The sequence below is a fragment of the Xiphophorus couchianus genome, chromosome 8, assembly GCF_001444195.1.
Source record: "Xiphophorus couchianus chromosome 8, X_couchianus-1.0, whole genome shotgun sequence".
NCBI lineage: Eukaryota > Metazoa > Chordata > Actinopteri > Cyprinodontiformes > Poeciliidae > Xiphophorus > Xiphophorus couchianus.
This window is the reverse complement of record NC_040235.1, coordinates 23961140-23985419: the sequence shown is the minus strand read 5'-3', so window position 1 is coordinate 23985419 and position 24280 is coordinate 23961140. Positions and strand designations below refer to the sequence as shown.

General features: G+C 40.1%; 2 protein-coding genes and 1 long non-coding RNA gene across 9 annotated transcripts; 2 read left to right on the top strand and 1 right to left on the bottom strand.

Annotated features, from left to right (window-relative positions):
• The first annotated feature begins 337 nt into the window (after nt 1-337).
• LOC114149432 (nucleolysin TIA-1-like) lies at nt 338-11008 on the top strand. 4 transcript variants are annotated; one of them, XM_028025284.1, is made up of 12 exons: nt 338-542; nt 2089-2185; nt 2374-2472; nt 5496-5550; nt 5902-5989; nt 6468-6543; nt 6639-6744; nt 6920-7015; nt 7108-7192; nt 7806-7947; nt 8051-8199; nt 9036-11008. In XM_028025284.1, exons 1-12 carry the CDS (start codon nt 517-519, stop codon nt 9172-9174), a joined length of 1158 nt encoding a protein of 385 aa, XP_027881085.1. In that variant the 5' UTR covers nt 338-516; the 3' UTR covers nt 9175-11008. The 4 variants fall into 4 exon arrangements, 3 of the variants coding, with proteins under 3 accessions (XP_027881085.1, XP_027881084.1, XP_027881083.1); XM_028025283.1 differs by having other exon boundaries at nt 6917-7015; nt 8054-8199; XM_028025282.1 differs by having other exon boundaries at nt 6917-7015.
• On the bottom strand, nt 10371-15048 carry LOC114149433 (uncharacterized). Of its 2 annotated transcripts, XR_003596504.1 has the most exons (3): nt 14954-15048; nt 12794-12890; nt 10371-12689 (listed from the first exon to the last, which is right to left on the bottom strand). It is a non-coding gene; the product is annotated as an uncharacterized LOC114149433 (long non-coding RNA). The 2 variants fall into 2 exon arrangements; XR_003596503.1 differs by having other exon boundaries at nt 10371-12890.
• Nucleotides 12852-19866, top strand: c8h2orf42 (chromosome 8 C2orf42 homolog). 3 transcript variants are annotated; one of them, XM_028025279.1, is made up of 9 exons: nt 12852-12976; nt 14294-15336; nt 16472-16573; nt 16731-16811; nt 16996-17100; nt 17882-17989; nt 18082-18182; nt 19193-19355; nt 19495-19866. In XM_028025279.1, the coding sequence occupies exons 2-9, from the start codon at nt 14331-14333 to the stop codon at nt 19728-19730; spliced, it is 1902 nt and encodes a 633-aa protein (XP_027881080.1). In that variant the 5' UTR covers nt 12852-12976; nt 14294-14330; the 3' UTR covers nt 19731-19866. The 3 variants fall into 3 exon arrangements, with proteins under 3 accessions (XP_027881080.1, XP_027881082.1, XP_027881081.1); XM_028025280.1 differs by lacking the exon at nt 12852-12976 and adding an exon at nt 12983-13475; XM_028025281.1 differs by lacking the exon at nt 16731-16811 and having other exon boundaries at nt 12854-12976.
• The last annotated feature ends 4414 nt before the right edge of the window (nt 19867-24280 follow it).

Genomic DNA, 24280 nt, shown 5'->3' with positions numbered 1-24280 from the left:
TCCAAACTTTGTTTTCTTTACTTTAATAAAATAAAATGTAACGTCGATCCATTATACATGTGTATATTAACATTGCAGCTGATTTGGGAAAAGTTGTTTTGTATTTAACATCATGTAGAAGGAGGATGGATAATTTTGATGTTTTGCATTTGTTTTTGTTTTTTTCAAACTGAAATCTAACAGGAAATAAAATGTAGCAATGAATGTGTAATTGTTACACTTTTAGTTGTTACATTTTTTTCTACTATAGAAAAGGCAAAAATGTTACCAAGTATTGGTGACATGAGAATATGTTTTAAAATATTGCAACTGTCGCGCATGCGAGTTTGGACTCGGCCCCCGGTCGCTCCGCCATCTTTGTCGGCAGCCCATTGTTCACTCCGAAGCTAACAACGGTGTCAAAACCCTCTACATCTCCTATTAAAGTATCCTGACTGTGTCACCGACAGCTGACTGTGACCGTCGTGGATTTGCTCACAAGGTCGCGACTTGTTTTCGGCCACTAAGTGAGACAGAATGGACGACGAGCAGCCGAAAACCCTGTAAGTGTTTGACTGCGTTGCTCTTAGCTAGCCGCTTGTGTTCGTCACACAACATTGAGCGGTACATGTAAATAGAAACGTCTCATAATACCGGGGTTTTGAACGAGAATTAGTTTTATAAGCTGGAACTGTCTAGCTATTATCTCAATGGCAGTAGCATATTTTACGAGAGGTTTACAATTGGTGTAGGCGAAACGTTTAATGCTAGCCACATAACTAAGCTAGCTACTGCCAGAAAAATCCTAAAAATACCAATTGGATCAAGCTTCTTCCTTCGAGTACGATAGAAGCGCGTTTTTCTTTTGCGCTTTTGGAGAAAGAAAAAAAAAATTGCAACGGAAACCATTAGTTAAATCCTGCTGTAAGTGAAGGTGGGTTAAGCTGTACTATTTTGTGTCATTCAGTCCCGAACAAACGGTACATTGATGTTGTTGGTCATTGTGCAGGCCAGCAGTTTTATAACATCATCCCTAATGCCTGTGCTACTTTACTATTCACTATTCAACTCAATAAACCACCTAGACATGCAATCTTAAATGCATTTAGTCTTCTTCTGAAGTGTTTGGTGATGATATATATATATATATATATATATATATATATATATATATATATATATGGGTACTAATTTTTTTAAATTGGAAAAAATAAGCATTTTTTTGCCTCTTGGTAGCTAAGAATTTTAGTTTTATTTGGAATTTATTCTTTAAAATCACATTTCTTTACTTTTAGCATCAACTAGGTCTTATGACTACATCACCCAAAGTATTTTCGTATTTTACAATTTTCCTGCATTTTATATGAATATATGTACTTAATACCATATCTTAAAAATGAATTGGTTTAATATTTATCAAGGATTTTCAGACGCCCTGACCTATTGGGTGTTAGGATCTTGCTGCCAGCAGATTGAAATTTTGAATTCCTACATAATGCAATGGGAATAAGTGGGTCAAGACTTTCTATCCTATGTTTCTTAGTGAACACAGATTCTTGAGGCGTGTTAGCAGGGGATTTATACCACTATAGTGTAATTTATAAACTGACCAAAACATAATTTTTAACATTTTACCCCACTCCTCTTGTAAATCCTCGCCTCAACTTTTTCCAAAAATCTTCCAAATCCGGCGCGTTCCAAGTCGGACGGAGATTAAAATCTCAACACAATCAAAACCAGAGCTTGGCTGTAACATGTTCAGCCTTCCTGGTAATCGCTAAGAGCAGCTCACCGCCAACGCCGGTTTAATAAAACATCCTGAAGGAGAGATGTAGCCTTAAAAGTTTGCAATAAAAAGGGAAAAAAAGCGAAAAGATGCTAAATGGCTGAAAAAGCTCTTTTTCCAAAATAAAATTTCTGTTAAACAGCTTTTTGTGTCTTATGTCTTTCCAAACCTTCAACCACCTTCCAATCCTTCTCCATCTACATTTAGCTCCAGACGAAACACGCGTGTGCGCTTCCTGCTACCTCACTTACAACGGCTCTGTTTGCCATCATCGTGAACAGTCACTCATGTTCTCTTGGTGCTGTTTGTGTTTGCGTGTGCAGGTATGTGGGGAACCTGTCCAGGGACGTGACAGAGGCCCTCATCTTGGAATTGTTCAGCCAGATTGGGCCTTGTAAAAGCTGCAAAATGATAGTAGATGTGAGTTCACTTTGTTGCATTTCGTCTCGCTGGTGGCGTTATTTACTTCGACTGACCCGATCTGCTGTTTGTGATGCTACGCTTTTTTTTCTTTTTTTTTTCCAGCGGAGCGCTAATTATGTGGCCTCCCATTTTTATTGTCTGATTCAGAGCACATTTGTTGAGTCTGTGTCTTTTGTCCACTCCAGACAGCAGGTCACGATCCATACTGCTTTGTGGAGTTCTATGAGCATAGACACGCCACTGCTACAATCGCAGCCATGAATGGTCGGAAAATACTGGGTAAGGTAAGCTATCATATCTCCTTAGCGAGCCGCCGAGGGCGAGGCCGGGTGGGCAAGGTTATAAACAAACAACTCGTTAAAATACGGCTTACTTCCTGTTTTCCTGCTCTGCTTCATGTTGTTGATTTTTTTTAAATTTTATTTTAAAATTTTATTCCCTTGTGTACAAAATGTCTGAGTTTGGGAGTGCTACTTTAATAATTTCTTCTAATGTTTCAAAAATCTTGAAAGCGTTGCTTAGAGAATTTTAGTCACGTTTTGAGTTCTGTGTTGAGAACTTTCCTGTTTTCGTTGTTTTTTCATATAAAATATGCACATCAGTGATTTTCTTTTTTTTTTTTAACTTCCATCAGCTAGTCTTCTGATATTTGTGATTTTATGTTGCAGATAAAGTGCAGACTGTAATGTCTTAATGTGTATCATGTAGAATTCATTGGAGCTAACTTATTGCAGGACAGTATTCAGACTGTGTGCAGACAAAGAAGTCAAGAAAAAAAAGAGTCAGAAATAGGAAAGCCTACATTTGCCTTGCCTGTTGATGCGAAAGTATTTTTCTTTTTTTAGTTTCTCAGCAGTTTTCTTTCTGATTTTGATCATTTTCCCATCCTAACATTGATATATTGATTGGTGTATTTTGCTTTCTGGGCTTAATCTTCTTCCAAATGAATTCTTGCTGCTTGCATCTTTAAATATCACCAGAAATGTTACTTTTAACCTCTCACAATCAAATTAAGAATGAACTACTCTTTTGTTCCTCAACTTTATCCTCTCACCTTTTATAACATCTCACCTCTGTAACTCTATAATAAAACTTAATAATGTCCATTCTGCTCATGTCAACACCCACCTATCTTCTGTTTAGGAGTTTCAAGTCAAATAGTTGGAAGACTTTGTCACATGAATACTTGCTTTACGTTACCAAGCTTGACAGAGCTGAAAGCTATCGTCAGGGTTTCTGTTGGCTAAATATTTCGCCAGTGGATCAAAATGTTGACATGAAAAAACTCATAACTTGTAATTATTTCATGCTCTTGGTTAATTGTAAATATAAATACCGTAAAGAATTAGTTGTTGTTTTTTTACTGTAGCACCAGTTCGCCTTCTGAAATGTTGATGAGCTCCACTCAACAAGCTTCACTAATTGTGTTATCAACATAGTGAGCCTGAATGCCTGGTTTATGATTGGTTGATATTCATTTCAGTTATTTAGTTATTTGTGATGTAGATATTTCAAATTTTAGGTTTTGTTTTGTTTTTTTACCGTCCAGTGCCAATTTTACCCAATTCAATTTTCTCTTTAACAACTATAATATAACAAGGTACAATAACAGCATTCAGAATATTTTCCTTATTTACATTCAAAGCAGAGTTAAGGTTGTTTGTAAAATGATTTACAAATGTCAATTCAGTTTATTTATATATAACTTATACACAACATGTCATCTCAGGGAACTTTACAAAAAAAAACCTTAAATCTAATACACTCCAATTGATCCAGCTACCAAACGATGCATCAAGTTCAGCTTATTATTCATATTAGTTTTAAAAAGTTCAATCCCTAGTTAAATCCAGCATTCAGTCTTCCTGGACTTGGTGTAGCGACGCCAGACGATCTTTGTTGTTGACTACAGTAATCTCTCCTGCAAAAGCATGTAGCGACTGTGGAGAGGAAAGACTCCCATTTAACAGGAGGAAACCTCCAACAAAACCGGCTTGATGCGAACATCTATTGTTGGCAGGTTACCACAGCCAAAACAGAACGCCAGACCAGATTTAACATCTATGGAGAGAGAAAAAACTGAGAAAACGTAAAGTTTACAGTTGAAATAAAAGCAAATAATCCAACTAGGAGAATAGTAGAAGAAGAAGTGAGATAAAGTGGTCATAATGTCTCTCTGCAGCACAACTACAGAGATTAAATTTTTAAAAATCTTGAACAATCTTAAGCATTTTAGATCTTTCTCTGAACTCCTTAAATTTCCAAAACATCCCTGAATCCATTTTTACATGTTACAGCAAAGGTGGATCTTTACTCTTAACATTTGTACCTTTTTTAATGGTTAAAGTCTTGCTCTCTTATTCACAACTGCAGACTCTATGTAACAGAAACCACAATTTTCTTTAAAATAGCTTCTCACATTTTTTTTTCTTCTTCACTCAGTCACAGCGTTGGCACAAAGAGTGTTTGCAGTAACTTGGTAGCGCTTAGCTTGCTATGTTCACTGATTGGGCTTTTAGTCGTCCAATCACTGATCGGGGCTAATCAAACTGAAAATCGCCCGGTAACCAGCTGATTTCTCTGCATTTGTACTATTAAGGTTACGTTAGCACGTGTTGTGCTTTTGTACAACAGAACATGTTAATGAATATAATATGAATACAGTCCTGTTTGTCTCTTCATTCTCCATTCTGTCTGTGTTTCTGGATTAACTGAATTAAATGTGTTCTTATGCGACATGTAACTTTCTTTGACCTGATTTTAATTGATGCTTACATTTTACATCTTTAATGCTGTGTGTTCTTTGCAACCTTATTCCACGTAGAATCCACATAAGCGCAATTCTTAAGGAAAATACTTTGAGTTGAAAATATTTTATCCTCAACAGGTATTGAAGGACCATTTGAGGAGTATAACAAGTTCGTAAAAATCACTTGTTTGTAAGTCCCTTGTTATTTGGACCTTACTTCCTACAGTTTTACTCCAAATTACTAGCCTGAACAAGTCTTTAATATCCCTTTATGTACTCCACTGTATAGCAATGTCTTAATTGATGCAGGCTATATGTAAAATTAGACAACCATGGATAATTGGTTTGTGTTGGTGGTTTTATAAGCATTTCTGTGGCTTTTCTGAGGCCGACCTTATCAACAGTTCTCAATCACAAAATAAAACCAAAAGTAAAGCTGGTTGTGTGACTCCCCCCACCCCTTAATCAGAGAACAGCAACCCTCTTTTCTTCTTGGAGCGCGCCTCTCGTCTCACGTTTTTGTCTTCCCCTGCTCTTTGCATCTTGTGTCTCTTGCAGGAGGTGAAGGTCAACTGGGCCACGACCCCAACGAGCCAAAAGAAAGACACAAGCAGTAAGTAACTCATGCGACGACGCTCGCAATTAATCATTTATACACAGACTTGCACATTTGTGTATCTGGGGGGGAAAAAAACATAGATTTACACACACACACACACACCTAGAATTTCAGTTTTTATGCACAAGGTGACAAAACTCCATAAGGTTCAATGGTTATGATTCTTTTTACAAAACACTATACATGGTGCTGTTTAAAATTGAATTTTTCTATCAAGGGATTTGTGTAGTTCATATGTGAGATGTTAGCTTAAATATTTTTATATTCTAGGCCGTATTCCAATAAGTATTTTTTACAATGTTCAGTTTTATTTTCTAAAAATCTGTGCTTTTCTTATGTTTCCAGGCCACTTCCATGTTTTTGTTGGAGACCTTAGTCCAGAAATCACCACAGATGACATAAAAGCAGCTTTTGCTCCTTTTGGAAAAATATCGTAAGTTTCTCCTCAGCACTGCACGTCCGACGCTCTTCCCCTCAAAGTATTTCTGCTGCACACGCTCACAAAGTGCTCAGTAATTTTGAACGAATCAAAAGGAACAGAGAAACTATCAGAAACAATAGAAGAGCCACAAGTTTTGAAAGAAGGCTGTTTTTCTTTCAGAGATGTTAAACTGAAGATTGGTACCGATCAGAGAATGGGATCGATGGGGAAAATATCTTGAGTCCAGTTTGTGACCCCAATTAAAATGAAAGCTAAATTGTGTTTACTGCCTTAAGTTTCAGTCGGCACTTATTTTTGAATTTGAATTTCAGCTCCATCTTAATTTGATTAAATAACATGCTCATCTGCTCCATTTTCAATCTATCAGCACTTCCTAACACCTCTGAACATCTTCTAATGTTAAGCACACATTATTATTATTATTATTGAACTGTTTCATCAAGCTGTGTGTGAATGTGTTTACATGCAGGGACTGTCGCGTTGTGAAAGACATGGCCACAGGTAAATCTAAAGGCTATGGTTTTGTCTCCTTCTTCAACAAATGGGTGAGTGTGTCTTCACTGATCTGTCTGCTGGCTTTGCGTTCCAACTGTAATGTGCGATCAGTGTTTCTTTTTTTAAACTCTCTTTGCGTGTTTAGGATGCAGAGAACGCCATCCAGCAAATGGGGGGCCAGTGGCTAGGAGGACGGCAGATAAGGACCAACTGGGCCACGAGGAAGCCGGCTCCTAAAACGACAAATGAAAGTAAGCTTGCGGCGATTCACATTTGTCGTCGGTAGGATTCCGTGTAAATAAGACGCCGCTGCATTTTCGTTGGTCTTTATTTTCTAGCTTAGTATTTGTATTTCGTAAAAAAAAAATACTTAGTATTTCGTATTTGTCATGTTTTCCTCCATTTTTTAAATGTATGTTTTAGCAGCCAGTTCCAAACAGCTCTCTTTCGATGAGGTGTTAAATCAGTCCAGCCTCAGTAACTGCACAGTCTACTGTGGAGGAGTCACACAAGGTCTCACAGGTGAGCAGCTGTTTAATGACACCATGGTGAAGTCTTGGAAGCACAATTTAAAAACTTTATTTTATTTTATTTTATTTTATTTTATTTCGCAGAGCAAATAATGAGACAGACCTTCTCACCTTTTGGCCAAATAATGGAGATCCGTGTTTTCCCAGAAAAAGGCTACTCCTTTGTGAGGTAAACTGATTTTTAAATAGAGAAAAGCCGATCCGATATTAATATCTGTATCAGTCCCGATATGTAAAAAAAATCAGATCAGGTGTCCAAAACAATATGCTTGATACATAAGGGCAGATCTATTTAGTCTAATTCTTTGCTTTGTGCTCTGAGCGACTTAATTCTTTATTTATTTTACATTATATGCAGGATTCCTAATTGCTGTTTCTGAACAATTTGATCCACTTTGTTTTTACCTGTTTGACCAAGCTAGTCAACTTATTGTTTTTGTCGGTTTCTTTCTTTATTTTACACTGACTGTTATAATCCGAATTTCACCGACTGAACAAATGAAAGCTGTTTTTACGAAGCTTGTGTAGCTAATGGTGTATTTAAGTGTGCTATACTGGTGCAGAGTTATCAAATCAAGTTTTAATTCAGTACATTTATGTCTGTTTTTCTGTATCGGATCTGTATCAGGCGATACAAAACCTCAGATATCGGTATCGGAAGTGAAAAAAGTGGATCGGTGTATCCCTAATTTTAGATGCACCTGTCTTAGGCAGAGGATGAACTTTACAGGATAACTTCATATCAGGTAGTACATCATGTCTCAGTTCTTTTCTCTGCACAGGTTTAACTCCCACGAGGCCGCAGCTCATGCCATAGTTTCTGTAAACGGTACCTCCATAGAGGGCAACATTGTAAAGTGCTACTGGGGGAAAGAAACAGCAGACATTGTACAGGGCCCCATACAGCAGGTACAGATGGCACAGGTAGGACCAATCTTTATGTTCTCTTTAAAAAAAACAACAAACAACACAACTTCTGTTAGTTCTGATTTTATTTTTCTCCTCAAACAACCTATCTGTATTTCAGCAGAACACGCTGAGCTTTGCAGCCCAACCCTACAACCAGTGGGGCCAGTGGTACAGCAGCACGCAACAGATCAGTCAGTACGTGCCCAACGGATGGCAGGTGCCAAGCTACGGCGTCTACGGACAGGCCTGGGATCAGCAGGGCTACAAGTGAGTGGAAGCATTTTGACGATCAAAATAACCCGCTCAGAAGAAGCTACACTGACTGCCTTTAAAAAGCAGCTGAAAAAAACATTGTTCATGTTTTATGCCACATGTATTCTGTTTGATCTTGAGTGGTTTTATGTCTTGTATTTGGCAAAGCACTTTGTGGTTTTCCACCTGCAAAAGGTGCTATCTAAAGAAAGTTTACTTACTTAGTTACTTAATTTCTGTTTGTTTAACCATGAAATTCACTGCAAAAGTCTAATAGTTTAGACTCCTTAAAGTGACAGTGATTATGTAAAAAATGTTTAAAAACAGAAGCCACCTACGTCTTGTTCTACTATGGCTTTTGAAGACGTAGTACCTTGTGATACTCCAGTACTGTAATGAAGAATGTCTGGGCGTACTCCAAGTTCGGGCGCTGCTAATTTTACCATGGAGAGATTCCAGCTAACTTGGCTCGACCTCTTAGCCTCACAGCTTACAGAGAGAGAGGGCAACCATTAAGGCTTTTAACTTATTAGTTGCCCTCTAAAAGTTACCAATAAAAACGTTGGATTTTACAGTTTTTGTTGTTGTTTTTGGTGTGCTTTTCTGTCAAAGAAAAGGATAGACTTTTCCTTCAAAATAAAAGCAGCAGATTGGCTTTCTTGTCCATAATTAACACTTAATGTGTGTTTGATTCCTAGTTTTTATGCCTCTAAAGTGCCAGAGTGTTTTCTGTCTGTTGTGCTGCAACACTGCTTTGCTCTGCGGAAGGAAACCCACATTTCTGTGACTTTTGGTTTATTTCTAGTTAAAAACGTTCAACCCCCGTTTATAATTTTTGTGTCCTGTTTTAGTCATTTACATGCTGGAGCTGGATGGACGGGCTTGAGCGCCGTGAGCAACGGGGGCATGGTGGAGCCTGGGCAGGGAGTCAACGGGACAATGCTAACCAACCAGGCAGGCATGAGCACCACTGGATACCCCACCCACTGATCACAGACCCTCCCACCTCCTCTCTTAGCGGCCAAGGACACCAGGATTACACTCTGCTGGGGGAAGGAAGGAGCGCACCAGACATTCTCTGACTGTCGCACCACAAAAATTACTCCTAGTGAAGCTGGTCTGCCATTTTCTTTTTTTTTTTCTTCTTTTTTTTAAACCAGCCCAAAGCCTCACCCTCTGCCCAAATCATTAGGTTGAAACATGACTATATACACATTAAACACTGATAAAGCCACCGCTAATGCACATTGCATTCCTGGACCCCCCTCTGCCCCTCCGGTTTTTATTGTTTGGTGTGTTCATGGCCAAATGCAAACTTAACATTTATCTGTTTATTATATTTCTAGCAGAGAGAGTTTAGTTGAAAGAAAACAAGTGTTACATGAATTAAAGCAAACCTTTCTATGTCCTCAGCCCCTGAAAGCCAAAAGTCAAGGGCAGAATTTTATATCACTATTTAACAATCATCCATAGAGAGGAAGGCAGCGCGGCGCTCGGTAACCTACAGTATCAGCCACTCCACATACCGACAAAGAGCTGTTCCTTTTTCTCTCCGTTAAAGCGCCGCCGACCTAAACCCACTGTCCGCTCGTTGCCGTAGTGACGCAGCAGTCCCGAGTGAGTTCTCAGGGTGTGCTCTAGTTTATTCTAATGAACCGTGGAGGTCAGCAGGTTGGGAAGGAAACTGGTCACAACAAAAAGTTGCAAAACAAACGCCAGAGCTTCTTCATGCCATATCCTGGACCGGAGCTGGACCGGACCTAAACGGACGGAACAGAGAGAGGAACTCATCTGTGGATAAAGAAGTGTGTGTGTTTGTGTGTGTGTGTGTGTGCATGAACTGATGCTTTTACTCACCAAGACTACATCGCTGTCATCTACCCCTGTCCCCCCCGCCCCCAAAACCCAGAAGGGTCTATGCCATTGTATCTTTTTTTTCTATTATTATTGTGACGGAGGAGTGGTTTGCTACAAAACTGCTTGAGAAAGATTTTTTATTTTATTTTATTTTTTATTTCCGGGCAACGTTAAATGCTGACATTGTATAAAGAGCTTTCGCCTTTTGTGTTTCTTTTCAGGACTGAGGAAACGTTGAGGCGACGCCATCAAATCATGTACACTCGAGATCCTTTTTACGTTTGGACATCATTAAGCGGCTGTCGAGCCGATTTATTATTATTTTTTTAAAATTTGTATATATCTCTAAGCAATTGCAGGGATTACTGCCACTCTTATCTTGCGTACAGGCAGACAAAGATTGCACAAAACTTAGTTATCCTTCCACAAAATTTGAAGTACTCTAAATTTTCTTTCTTTTTTTTTTTTTTTTTTGCATTCCACTTTTTCTGCGGTTTTTATTTGGAAGCCTGTTACATGTAAATAGCCAAACAGTCTGTTTAATTATACTAAAGCTGTATAAAGACATGTTCAATGAGAATGCGTGCTTGCTCCTGGTTGGGGGAAACCGATCCCGGCGCCCGTTTGAAGGTAGCACCTCTGTCCAGTGCTGGTAGGAGCAGAGCAACATTTCACTCGTCCAGCTGATTGGAGGACAAGTGGCATTGCTATGTAATGCGGAAGTCTTTAGATTAAACTTAAAGAAAGAAAAAAGAAAAAACAACTTTATAATTTAAATTATTGTTTTACACCATTGTAGTGATTGTTTTTATAGATTCCGAAACCTACTTCTAGTGCTCAAGACTTTTGCAGCTCGTCCACAGTCGTGTCCGTAGAATTGGAAAATCCATTTTTGTTGCCTTATCAAGTTAAGTTACTTTTAATTTGACCAAAACAATTAATAAAAATAAGAGAGTAGGCAAGTGCCTATGAATGTTTTCAGCCTACGTTTTTGAGAAGATGAGTTCTGTTCATACATCAGTGACATGGTTTGTGTTTTTGCTTTGTCCCATTAAAAAAAAAACAAAAAAAAAAAAAAACAGAAGCTGGTGTTTATAACAGCTCACAGTTACACCGTTTACTTCTCATCTTTGGAAACAACTTGATGAACTCAAGCGGTTGTTTGTAATTTTCCGCTAGTTTCCCTGAAAACAATGCTTGAAAAACGTTTTTTAACTGTACAATTGAGGGTTGAATCGTCAGATGTACTGTTTTATTTTTATTTTTTTAGGCTTATAGCGGTTTAAGTGGCCACTGAAAAGTTTTCCAGACTTAAATGGAAACTTCATCATATAGTGACAGCTGTTGCAGATCTTCTTGGTGCCCCCAGCTGTTTTGGTGAACTCTCCTCATCTTATAAAAAAACGAGATTTTTGTTTCATTGTTTAAAGGGTTTTTTGGAGTGAAGAAGAAGAAACTGTTCAGAAGTAGGCTTTGGTCTCTGGAATTTTAGTCAAAGTGCTTTAAGATGATTATTCTGAATCAAAGGATGTTTTTTTTTTTTCACACCATATGATTCATTCTGTTTAAAAACCTACGTCAGAAATAGTTTTAGCTCATTTTGTTTGACTGAGTCTTAAAGTCATATTTTCTCCCCAATTTTTTTTGTACTGCTGTATCCAGTTCTGGCCCACTTTCAGCTGTCAACAGATTCTAAGATATTTCATTATACAGCAGAATAAATGGCCCACAGTGACTGTATGTGACTGCTAAACAAGCCCAGACCATCACACCCCCACCTCCATGCCTGACAGCCGATTTGAGATGTTTGTGATGATATGCTGTTTCACCAAACTTCTCTAGCCTCATGTGTACAAATCACAATGTTCAAGAAGTGTCTTGCTTCCATCAGATGTGAGTTTGCAAACTAAAGGCATTTAAGTCTGTTTTTCTCAGAGGGGAGGTTTTCTCCTGGTCATACTTCTGTAAGTGAGGCCTATGGTGTCTGAGACAGTGCTCTTGGGTTTTGTAAGTTTCCTGACTAATTCACTATTTGGGCTTATGATTAATTTGCTGGGGTGTCTCAAATGTTTTCCAGCAGTCAATTTTTCATCCTTTAGATTTGTGGCATTAGGGGTTTAGAAATTTGACCGTAGATAACAGTAACCACTGGTTATTTAAGGTCCTTGCTAAAAAAAAAAATATTTTTGTTAGCCAAGTGAAAAACATACTTTAAATGACTTGATTACTGTAGCTGGTGATCAGTTAATCAATAGCATTAGCTAGACGACCCCTAGCTGATTTTCCCCCCTCCCCAATTTGGCTTAATTTTGTTTAGTAAGTGACCGTAGAATAAACTTTTAAATGTTCTGTCCAAAAAAAAAAAAAAAATCTACAACCAGGTTAATACCGTATGTTAATTGTCAGAGGAGTGATTGCATGGGCAGAATAATTTACATTTTTAATACAGAAAATGTCTTACTAAATATTGGACCAGCTCATTTTAGAATACAATATTAGAAATATTAAATAAATAAAAACTGTGTTATGTGATCAGGTTGGCTAAAAGTTGAATGTTTACTACCATTTTCATACTGCAGGGTAGGTTTCAGCATTTTCTCTTCTTTCTTCGACTCATGAAGAAAGTTGGAAACCGTCTATGGACGTGACTTTAAAAAAACCTATAACAAAACAGGATATTAGTCAAAAGAAAAACGCGTAAGGTCCGGGAGCTCGGCTATCCTGCTCGCGGTTGAAAATCAACTACAGATACCATGATTCCTCGCTTCCGAAGCGCACGTCCTCTGTCTGTCCTCCACGTGATATCCGCCAGCCAATGGGGAGGTCCGTTACAGGCGCAATGCGGGTATCTGGATGTAAGGAGGAATGGCGACGGTCGAGACGGTTTAGGAGGCCAGAGTGAAGCAGAATTTGACCAAACAGAGGCGGATTAGAGGTAGTTCGAGCATTTGTTTTAAAAATATTCATAGAGAAATAGGCTAGATGGACTGTATGGTTACAAAAGGCTCTGTGTAGCAATTATGCACATGCTTGTTACATTTGAAGCACTTGGAAACATTTGAACTGATGTAAGATCATTGAGGCAGTGTTATTTTATTACGTTTAGTATTAAAGATGGCATGCAGTGGTGTATGGGTTTTTACCCCCCACTAACTCTCAGCGCCCCAGAAAAAACGCAGCTGGACAATGAATTATGTATCGCCATTTAATGATTTGTTGATGGTACTAAGTTTTTAAAAAGAACAGTTAAGATTAAAACTTTTCTCTGTGATGCTTGATGACATCACAAGAGGTACTCGAATGGAATCAACTTGAATTGGTGAATACTATGGCAGAGGAGATTTTTGCTACATTTTTATATAGATTCAAAAGCTCTTGAGATGCAAAAGGTTAAACTTTTTATGCTCCACCTTGACACCAAACTATGATAAAAGGTAAGTTTGGCAAAGGAGACTAGAATCGCTCTTCTTGGTTGCTTTTCTTCAGATGGAGCTTTCAAAATGGATGAAATCATGGACTGTTCGCAATGTCAGTTTTGTCCCAAAACGTTCTGCTAGAAAGCTGAGGATGAAGAGGGATTTCATTATTGTAGAATAAAATTAGGGCCAGAATTGAATCAAATATGTTTGAGCTTATTTTTTTATTTGTGCACCTAACAAATCGCTGATTAAATACAGCTTCGCAGCAAAATAAAATGAATGTGAAACATTTTGTGACAAACTAGCTAAGGTGGGTTTGATTTTAGAAAAATGTTTGGTTTAGGGGAGGTCCTTATCTGATATTGATATTGGAAATTGGTCCAATACCAACCAAAATATTTGTATTGGGATTATATTAACCTACATCTAAAACCTCTGATAGACGCACTCTGCTCCAGCATTTCTATTCAGCAGCTCTTATGTTCACACACAGACCCATTGCTTAACAATAAAGTGGGCAGTTGTTCTCATAGCAATTGTTGAGTATTGTTCCCTGGGTATTATCACTAGATCAAGCCTTTTGTAATATTCCACACTACCAAATAAGTAATAAATGTGCGCATGATACGTCCTGATATCATATTGGCTCAATATCGGCATTGGCCATGACTCAAAGCTGCAATATCAGTATCGTATCGGAAGTGAAAAAGTTGTATTGGGACACTTGTAGTTTGGCTTGCAGTTTTAAAGTGAAACCGGCTAATATAACATTATAGTCCTATTTAATTATTTTCTCAATATTTAAAGAACGTTTTTTTTCTCGCTTTTTCGAGGCTTGGTTACCGGAAGTCTTCATTCTAAACCCTTGAAATGGACAGTGAAGTTATCGTGACCCCCTCATCGGCCTCCCCTCAAACTCCTGCCACCCGGTCCAGCTTAGCTGCAAAGCAGCGAGAAAGCAGGAGGTCCACGGCCACAACTCCCGCCTTTCTCTCCAACCTGGGTAGGGCCACCCTGCGGGGCATCCGCAAGTGCCCTCAATGCGGGGTCTACAACGGCACCCGTGGGCTCAGCTGCAAGAACAAAGCCTGCGGCGTGACCCTCAGAGACGCCACGGCGGGCTGTAAAAGCGGCAAGAAAGGCGCGGTGGAGGTGGTGAGGGTGATAACCGACAGCGAGGAGGAGAGTTTCGGGAAGGAGCAGGAAGCAGGAGGCGGAGGCGCGCAGGTGTTTTCGGTGTGCCACAGAGGAAGAGGAACCACGCAGTGGGGCTTCGTGGAGCTGGTTCCCACGGACACGGCCATAGCGACCGGGGATGGAGCCACCCTGCTCACGCGCATCAACCTGGGCCGCTGCTTCCTGCCCTCGTGCAGGCAGGGCGAGAGGTCAAGCAAGCGCGAGCCAAACTCGGCGACGACGGAGCCGTCCTCCGACAGCCTCTGCGTCCACATCAAGCAGGCCATAGACTGCCGGAGCCGCGCCACGCCGCTCACCTTCAAGAGCTCCGTCCTGGAGGCCTTACAGGCTTCCGTCCAGGCCAGGGAGGAGCTCTGGCGGCTGGCCACGGAGTCCCCGGGGCCTCTTGTGCAGCGGGTTTCTAAAGACACCCTGGTGGTGAAGTGCCACACGGACTCGCAGCATCCGCTGGGCCTGCTGCACCTGACCGTGGCCCAGGTGGAAACGCAGAAGAACAACAGGAGCGCGTTTCACTGCAGCTGCCAGCTCAGCGCGGGAAGGATGAAACATGGCGCGGACGGAGCTGGCTCTCCCCCGGCCGCCTCCCAGCCCTGCCTTCACTTCTACGCCTGCGTGTGCGCCTTCTCGAGCAACGAGAAGCTGGCCGCAGAGTTTGCGGCTTTCGTCAACCATTCTTCAGGTCAGGATAAGTATGGAGAGAAGAAAACTTTGTAGCTTGTTTTGAAAGTGTTTACAGATTTTATTTTCTTATTGTTACCTAAAATTCTACAGAGTAAATAGGATTCTTCAGTAATTTATGTAAAATCGTACATTTCATCTTTTAATTGCCACATCTCAAACTTGCTCAGTTGCAGAGACCACATTTAGATGCTCAGAACAAATAAACAGGGTCTGCTGGATTTGTGGCATTGGAACCTTCTTAGCGTTTTCTGTGTGGGGTTCAAAACTGGACCTTTTTTTAGTCATAATATCATACAAATGACTCAAAATTCTCATCCTATACTTTTACAAACAGAATAAAATGATCAGAGATGTATAAATGTAAAAATCCATATTTAGTGTTGATCCGATAAGCATCATATCAATAATCTGAGTGTCACATGTTTCAAGTCAGAGCTGATTAATTGCGATTAATACTGTCACTATGACAACTTTTGCTGGACGATAAATTCCCCCAGAAATTATTGCGATAAACAATAACATGGTCGATTTGAGACGATTTTCAAGTAATATATTGATACTGGCATAACAATGCATATTTGCCTTTTCAAAAACTAATAAAGTTTGCTTTTGTACAGCTCATCCCGCATTGGCACTGGAAGACATTTTAAATATCCAGAATAAAACATGACAACCAAAACAAAAATAAAAATAACACAACTCAAAACATACGTTTTGTCCCAGAAAGTATTGCGATACACGGTGATATTGTGTTTTTTGAGACCATTTTCAAGAAATACATTGATACTGGCATAATAATGCAAGTTTGCTCTCTCAAAGATCAATAAACTTTGATTTTGTAAGGAATATTTAACACTGGAACTGGAAGATATTTTAAATAACAAAAAAAAAAAAAAAAAATCAATAAAAGGAAAATAAAAACCATAAATTAAATAGAATATGACGTCTTTAAGCAAAATTTCACTTTAAAACATTTTATTCATCAGAGTGGAAAATATTGACCTCATTTTAATTTATTATTTGATGAACTGGTTATTGCGAAAGGCTTAGGTGCTGTTGTAATGTAAAGATTTCAAAAGAGCCAGAGATAAAATTCCAGCTGATTTTCAAAGTGTTTTGTGTTTCCTCCGCAGTCGTGCAGCAGAACGCTGCCGGTGATAAACCCGCGCCGCAGGCCCAACCCAACAACTCCCCCCACAAAGCGAAGAAGCAGCGTCTGGACGAGCCTGCCTCCGGTAGCCGCTCCGAACGCTTCCTGATCTCGCACAAAACGCTTCGCTCTCCCTTATTAACGTCGGTCTGAACCTTCACCACTGTGCTGCCTTCTCTTTCTGTATTCCTCCTCTTCCCGACCTGTTTTCTTTACCTCCATCACTGCGACGCTCCTCCCAGCAGCGGGGAAAGAAGGCGCCCCGGCCTCCGCTCTGAGGAAAGCCGGTCAGAGGAAAACTGCTGGTGGCCTGAAGGCTGCAGGTGCTGCCTGTCTCACCTCTGAGCCTTTCTTTTTTCCCTTTCTTTTGCTGCCTGTCTTCGTCTTACTCTTTGCCGTTCATCTCTTTAATTCTCTCCGCTCGTCCGGAGAGACTGTGTTGCACATGTGACGGTCGACCGGAAGCTGATGAAACGTTTCCAGTGAACTGTGTGGGGTTCTCCTCAGGCAGCGCTCAGGTTGTGGACGAGCTCACAGTGACGATGGGCTTCCAGCAGTGGCTAGCCAGCGTGACCGAGAGGATCCATCAGACGATGCATTACCAGTTTGACGGTAACCTCAGCATAAAAGTTCTTTCACATTTAGCGAGGCACTGAACGTTGGAGCTAGTTATCGTATCGCTTATCATTTATCGTGATAAGAATTTTGAGTTATCATTGTCAAGATACATTCCGGTAAAAAACCCCAAAAACAAACGGTCCGTGTTGTAAATTTGACTATTTTCTCCACTGTTTTTCATTGGGATTCTCAATAAATATCAGTACAGTTGAGAATATGATTAAATCCAGTTACTGTAGTGATCAAAAAACAAATCAAACTTCTTTCTGTGACTGTTGTCCTAAAGAAGCACATTACAGTTTTTTTCAAGAGCAGAATTTATATTTGTTATATGTGGCCAGTGTTTTCTATGTCATAAAGTCAAAACCATACAGTTATCTAAAAATAAGTGATAAAAGGTTCGTATTGTCACTTTAATTGTTATCACATTAGTACCAAAAGATATTGTGATAAAACTTTAAGCCCATACCCTTGGTTGGAGGACTGTGTATTGAATTTGGTTAAGTTTGACCTTTACAACCATGAACTTCAACATATGTAGTTCACGCTTTTATCCACTAGAGGGCAGTGCAAGCAAGCAGTTTACAGGCAATTTAAGCTATTTTTCTTGCGACAGAGAAATATTTTTTTCTGAAAGTTGGATTTTTACTGCCTAGAATTTACCTATAGCGCCAGAATGATCTATTTGGAGTAAACAAAGTGAAAGCTTACACTTTTTCAAAACTTTTGGTTTTAGCTTATCACTTTAAACGTTAATTTTGTTTCTCGCTGTCAGGGAAACCCCAGCCGTTGGTCTACCACATCCCCCAGGAGTTCTTCAACGCCCTCCAGCAGCGTCTGTCGCTGGGATCTAAGAAGAGAAGACTGCCCAACCTCACAACAGGTCAGTGTTTGAGCAAAGAATGTCCACAACACTCTTCAGATTTGAGAAAAGCTCAACTTGTGTGAACACATTTCTTCCGTTTCTGATATAAGCGTTTGTGAGGAACGACGGACTTCCTCTGGGCTCTTTCTCCAAGTACACCTGGCACTTCACCAATCTGCTGCACGTCAAACACATTTTCGACACTCCGGAGGTAAAAATCCCGAGGCTCAGGAAGGAGATAAGCTCTTTCTGGAACAGATAATATATTATGTTATCGCAAACATTTTGCCTCAAGCTTTATAGGTTGAGTTTTTGTGGCTTGAAGAATAAAATCAGATCTCAAAGCCCCATCCTTGCGGCAAAGTGTTGGAGCTGGTTTTGACCAGCCTATAGACACATTGCAATGTGACATAAAAAGTGCAAGATCCCTTCCCCAGCTCCCTAGTTTTAGCTGTCAATATAATGCGCTAAATCCTAAATGTAGGATATAGAAAATAAAAAGGAACACAGTGCTTTGCTACTAATTGTCAACACTATGACAACTTAATAACAAGGTCAGTAAAAAGTTTTCATTTTTTTAAAAAAAGCGAGGGAGAAGAAAGTAAATCAGTTACGCTAGCTTGACTATGACAACCATAACATGCAGATGTGCTGCAGAATTCGGTGCGTTTCAGTTCAGTTAGAAAACAAAAGGCGACCCACACACTAACTCTCTGACAAATCATCAGTAGAGCAGGTGTTTAACTGAGCTGATCAGGTGATCAACAATATTTTTACTATTAATAATAATTGCAAAATAGAAATCAAGCCTGAAGACATAATATTGTAACCGACTGAATGTTCTGTTCTTTATGTGGGTTAATGTTTGTCCTTTTGGAGTTGAATCCTGATACCCCTGAACGTAAGCTGTTGGTCAGTTGCTCTGGCAACGGGTGTATCGTAGCCGACATAGGGAGCGAGAAAAAATAACAGAAGTGGTTTTGAGTTTTTCTTCAATGGTTTTTCTGCGTTATTTTCCCCCTTGTTGTGGCGCACAGGGGTAAATTAATAAGCCTTGCATCTCCAGATTTCATTTCGCTAACAGAGTTGTTCCACTGGACGGCATGTAAAGGGATCGTGTTTTTGCCCTCCAGCGTTGTGTGCATGGATGAAATTTCCGAATGTGAACAATAACGTGCAACCTGTCTGTTGGGTTTTGTGATCAAATACTTGGACCACCAGCTGCCACTGGAGGTCACTCAGAGTTTTGTAAGGAATCTGGACGGCTCCTACTCTCGCTTTCACCTCCCTGAGCTGCCGCCTGAGCCAGACTCATTACACGGATACAGGACGGAGCGTCCGCCGACCATACGACCAATGGAGCACCGCACTTTCCTCAAAGTCGGTACGTCAGTTTCCCTTTTTTAAAATGATTTTACATTTTATTGTAAAACCCCTGACAGAAAAAAGTTGTAGCTCTGCTATTTTTTTATTTTTATTTTTTATAAAAAATTTTTTACTTTGCTTGTTTTGCTCCCCGACAGGACCGAGTTCTGGGGACCAGGGGTCCAGCCCCTTCGTGATCGAGTGGATCCCCGACGTTCTGCCTCGCTGTCAGATGGGAGAGCTCAGGGTCAGCTTTGAATTCGGCCACCAGCAGAGCGGCCAGTCGGAGTGCCAGGAGAAAGCGGGCGGGGCGGAGAAAAAAGCTCGCAGAAAGTCGGACGGCTCTCAGCCCAAAGTCCCGAAGAGTGTCGACGTTCTTCAGGTGGTTGTATAACGGCCGCCATCTTCCTTCCACTGTAACCGTAGCAATCGCATGCCGAGAACTGGAACGTGCGACCTCTGCATAAATCCGTTTCCTAGTATTGATATATGCAAAGTATGGAGAATAAACTGCCAAGCAGGTTATGGTTCCTGGTTTTACTTCTTTATCCGGCGTTGCGAATTCCTTCTTTCACAAATGCAACATACATTTACTAACGAAAAAAAGTAAAGCTGAGTCGTTTCATTGTTTCATGGTTAGTATAGTAACAGCATAATTACATAGGCTACTACTACTATTTAAAATTTGGAAAGTTTATTGTTTAATTTAGCATTTTGTAACACAATAGTGCGTTTATTAATCTAAATAACATTTTAATGTAGTTTGATTTGATATAAAATGTTTTTATTTTCATTATATGTTTCTGCCAAAACATGTTTCATTTTAAAAACAAAATCTGCAAAAATGACAAAGTGCTGAATAAATATTCATTAACATAAAATATTTCAAATAAATCATAAAATGGATTAATAAAGAAATGTAAAAAAGACCTCATCAGATTAGCTACATATTTATACACAGTGAAATAAAATGTCCTTTATTAAACAAAATTCAGATTTTATATCTGCACAAATTATGTATAAAAACACTCCTTTAGAAATGACATTCAAATAGACAAAATACATCATAAAAACAAATTTCAAATGAATACATGTATATGTGTGTATAATTAAAAAAACTTTTTGCAATATGTAAAATATGTGTAAGCATAAAAAAATGTATACTTAAACTGGTAAAACAAGGACTAGAGAAAGGCCATTTCGATGTTAAAACACTGACAGTTTTTGTCTTTTGAAAGATAACACTTGTTTTATACTGAATATATGCATTATATTTCTACTATATATATTTACTTTGTCATATTTATTTGCATAAATTACAATTATGTAGTGGTCTCTTTTCATTGGCCTTTAGGATAATAATCCCTCTTTTGGACTAAGAAGCTTTGAGCAGTTATTCGGGTGGAGGGACCGTTTCTTACCAGCAGATGGCAGCAGACTGCTGCTCCTCCAACAACTGAGTTCTGACCAACAGCTAAACCAAAGCAGAGGCAGAGAGTAGAGCAAATAAAAGATCATGTTTCATCAACATTTGGAAATGAGTAACTACAGAATAAAATTGCTCATATAAGTTTGCTTCAATATATTGTAAATTGGCTGAATTTGGATTCCCCCGCCTCTCCTACCTCCCTTCTGGACATCGTAAAGCAGCCAGACTGTGTGATACATCACTGAAAACATCACACGCTTCCAAAATGTGCCCAAATGTTCATGAATTAATTAAGATTACAAGTTATTACCATGAGCCACAGAACAGCAAATTAGATGCACAGCACAGAATAGCAGCTCACTCACTACCGAGTCTTTACACGAGGGGTGTGGGCGTTAAATAAATAAATAAAAAAACACATACACACACACTCACACAGGGCCAGCTCAAGGCCCCCTTCTTCCCTCGCAAGACCCCCAGGACATCAGAGTGAGTACAGCCTCTGCCTGCGCAGGGGGGCCAGATCCCAGACAGATCGCTTAGCTGTTTGTGTAGCCTGTCAGTCACAGCGATGGAAGACGCATCAATCCTCTCCTGGAAGGAAAAGCGTGCACATTTTGGCACCGACAAGCCCTTCACCGACTGAAAGATGTGCTGGCAAACGCCTGAGAGAGAGAGGAGGAGGCAGAGTTGGGCAGAATGAGTTACAAAAACTAAAATGTAGTCTTAAAAAAATGCAAATTTTAGCGGGCTAAACATTAGCGGTTGCGCCTTTTTCTTTCTCCCAGCCTGGAATGTCGACAGGATGCTTGATACAAATCTATTCTCACGTCTAGGTACAGCATCCTCATTGCTCTCATCAGGCGACTCAGAGGTCAGGACCCACTGCACGCCATTACTGAAAACAAAACAAAAAAAAAAAGCTTTGCATATCCGGAAAAACAAACCGGTAGGGGAAACCCCAATCATCAGTTGTACACTCCAGCATTCTCCAAACCTGTCGGGAGTCTCGCGTTTGAAATATTTTACACCTGCAACGACAACATGTCATGTACAAGACAAGAGGGAAGCAGACCTGCCAACAGGTGGCATACCTGCCAACTGACTGGACTCCTCAACACGTTCCTGATGGCTGACAACACGTTGTGACGTGAAACAATTCCACCGTCTGGGAAACAAACTCCACTCAAGCCTGCTGGAGGTCATTAACCAGAGACGTCTCCGTCCGTCCACGAGCGGCCGCTGAAGGACATCCGAGCCGCATCTGTCAGTCCTTGAGTTAACCATCCAGATCCAAAGCTGATGGCGGCGGATCTCGATATCTCTGCTGTTCTTCATGACTTCGCAGAACTGGCGTTGACTCTTCTTGGGAGGCTCAAATCAGAATTCAATGACGGATGAAGTTGTTCTTGTTGAAGACCAAACAGAGGTCTTTGGTTTATGGATCCAGTCGGTGACGGTTTTTGATATGGGCAGTTGCCCAGGGCAGTGTGGGAAAGGGGTGGGGCACTCAAAAATTAGAAAATATAGTATATCTTATATATCAGTTCTGCTCTGTACAAGCCCCCTACCACTCATATGCAGTGCAGTGGAGTAAGTTTTCCTTGTGCTTTTCCTTCTGCTGAGTACTGTAAAACTAGGTTACCTGCCTTTTACTGGAAAAAAAACAATAATTGCTTGGATTGTAATTGGTTGGAGTGCGGCTGAAGGAGGGGCTTGCCATGGGCACCAGCTCTGCAAGAACCGCCACAGACTAGAGTTTACTTAGCCATCAGCTGAGGTGTCTGTAAAATTGGGACTTTTGTATTGGGGGTTATTTGGCATGAGGGCGATATGGACTTTTAAGTTTCATCACGATCACTTTTGGCACTACAGTGATAACGATAACCGTGGTGATAAGAACTATGTAATATTACTTTTCTACATAACTGTATGACTGTGACTGAATGAAACAGCAACCATATCCCCACCAACACAAATACTGCTCTTGAAAAACTTTCCCATTTTGTAATATGTGTCTTTAGGACACCAGTCACAAAAAAGTGTGATTTATATCACTAAGCAGCACACAGTGATATATTTTATATATTTTCCAATTCATTTATATTCATCGATACTTTCGTTGAACAAGCTGTGGAGAAAATAGCAAAAATTAAAATCCCGACAATACAGACAGTTTTGGGAGATTTTAAACATCACTGATTGGAATTTATTGTGACAACAATACATTTATCTTGATAAATGATCAATTATACAACAAATGCCTAACCCTAGCAGAAATATTTTGCAAAGATAAAACAGAAATTTCTTGATTTAAGCTGATCATTTAGCAATTTTCTGAAAGTTACACATCTAGCATTGCAAATATTACAGTTCACAGCTAAGCCAGTTTACGTTCATGGGTTGGGTCGGCTCAGACTATTTCTATGGTCCCATACATCCATTGCGTTTACCCAGATATCCACAATGCACGTCTTTAATGTATTTTGGTGCTAAGCCGTTCAGTGATGTATAGACTGACAGGAGTATTTTAATGTCTATTCTCTGAGCTGCAGGGAGCCAGATTAAGGGTTTTAGAACTGGGGTGATGTTCTCCATCTTCCTGGTTTTAGTCAGAATGCGAGCAGCAGCATTCTGGATCAACTGCAGCTGGAGGATAAATGTAATAATAAATGCAACTAAAGACAAACGCATGGATGAGTTTCTCCAGATCTCGCTGAGACATTAGTCCTCTAATCCTGGAAATGTTCTTCAGGTGATAGAAGGCCGACTTTGTAACTGTCTTTATGTGGCGCTGAAGGTTTAGGTCAGAGTTCATCACTACACCCAGAATTCAGGCAGGTTCACTAGTAATAGCCGAAGCTGTGTGCTGACTCTGGAGCCCAGACTGGGATTCAAACCCTGGACCTTCTTGCTGCAAAGCAACAGTGAGGTCTATGGTGCCTCAAAGCAAATCATCTACAATCTCATTGCTCCCAAATTGTGACATCTTCAAGTCGATGGAAATGTCCGTAAACTCAGATTTGTTGAATCTCAGTAAATGAGCAAAAAGTTGACATCTGGGAAAATCTCTGTCTTGGACTCACAGAAACAGGTTGAATCAGCAAAGTGGCGCTTTCGTAAATCTTCCCATCTTGTTTCGATGGATCTCATTTTGTGCTGCTCAGCTGCTGCGCCGCATCATTTAACATGGCCATTCTTGTTTAATGATACCCACCCCTCCACCCGCGTCCCCTCTCCCTTCCTGCCTGCCTGCCTTCAGACTGCTCGCTAATAGTCGGGCTGAGCGGAGTCATCATCAGATCCATCAGGGCACAGTCATTGCCTGAGGAAACATGGACCAATTATGGCCATAAATAATAAAGGGCGAGCGCATCTGGCATTATGACTGATGGCCCCTCTCACAGCTCATTTACATGGCTTTTGTGTGGCCATCAGCAGCTTTGCTTTGGCTTAATGCTCGGAAAATGAGTCTTTCAGAGAACTTTGCGGGGTTCAGCGGAGAAGAAAACCGC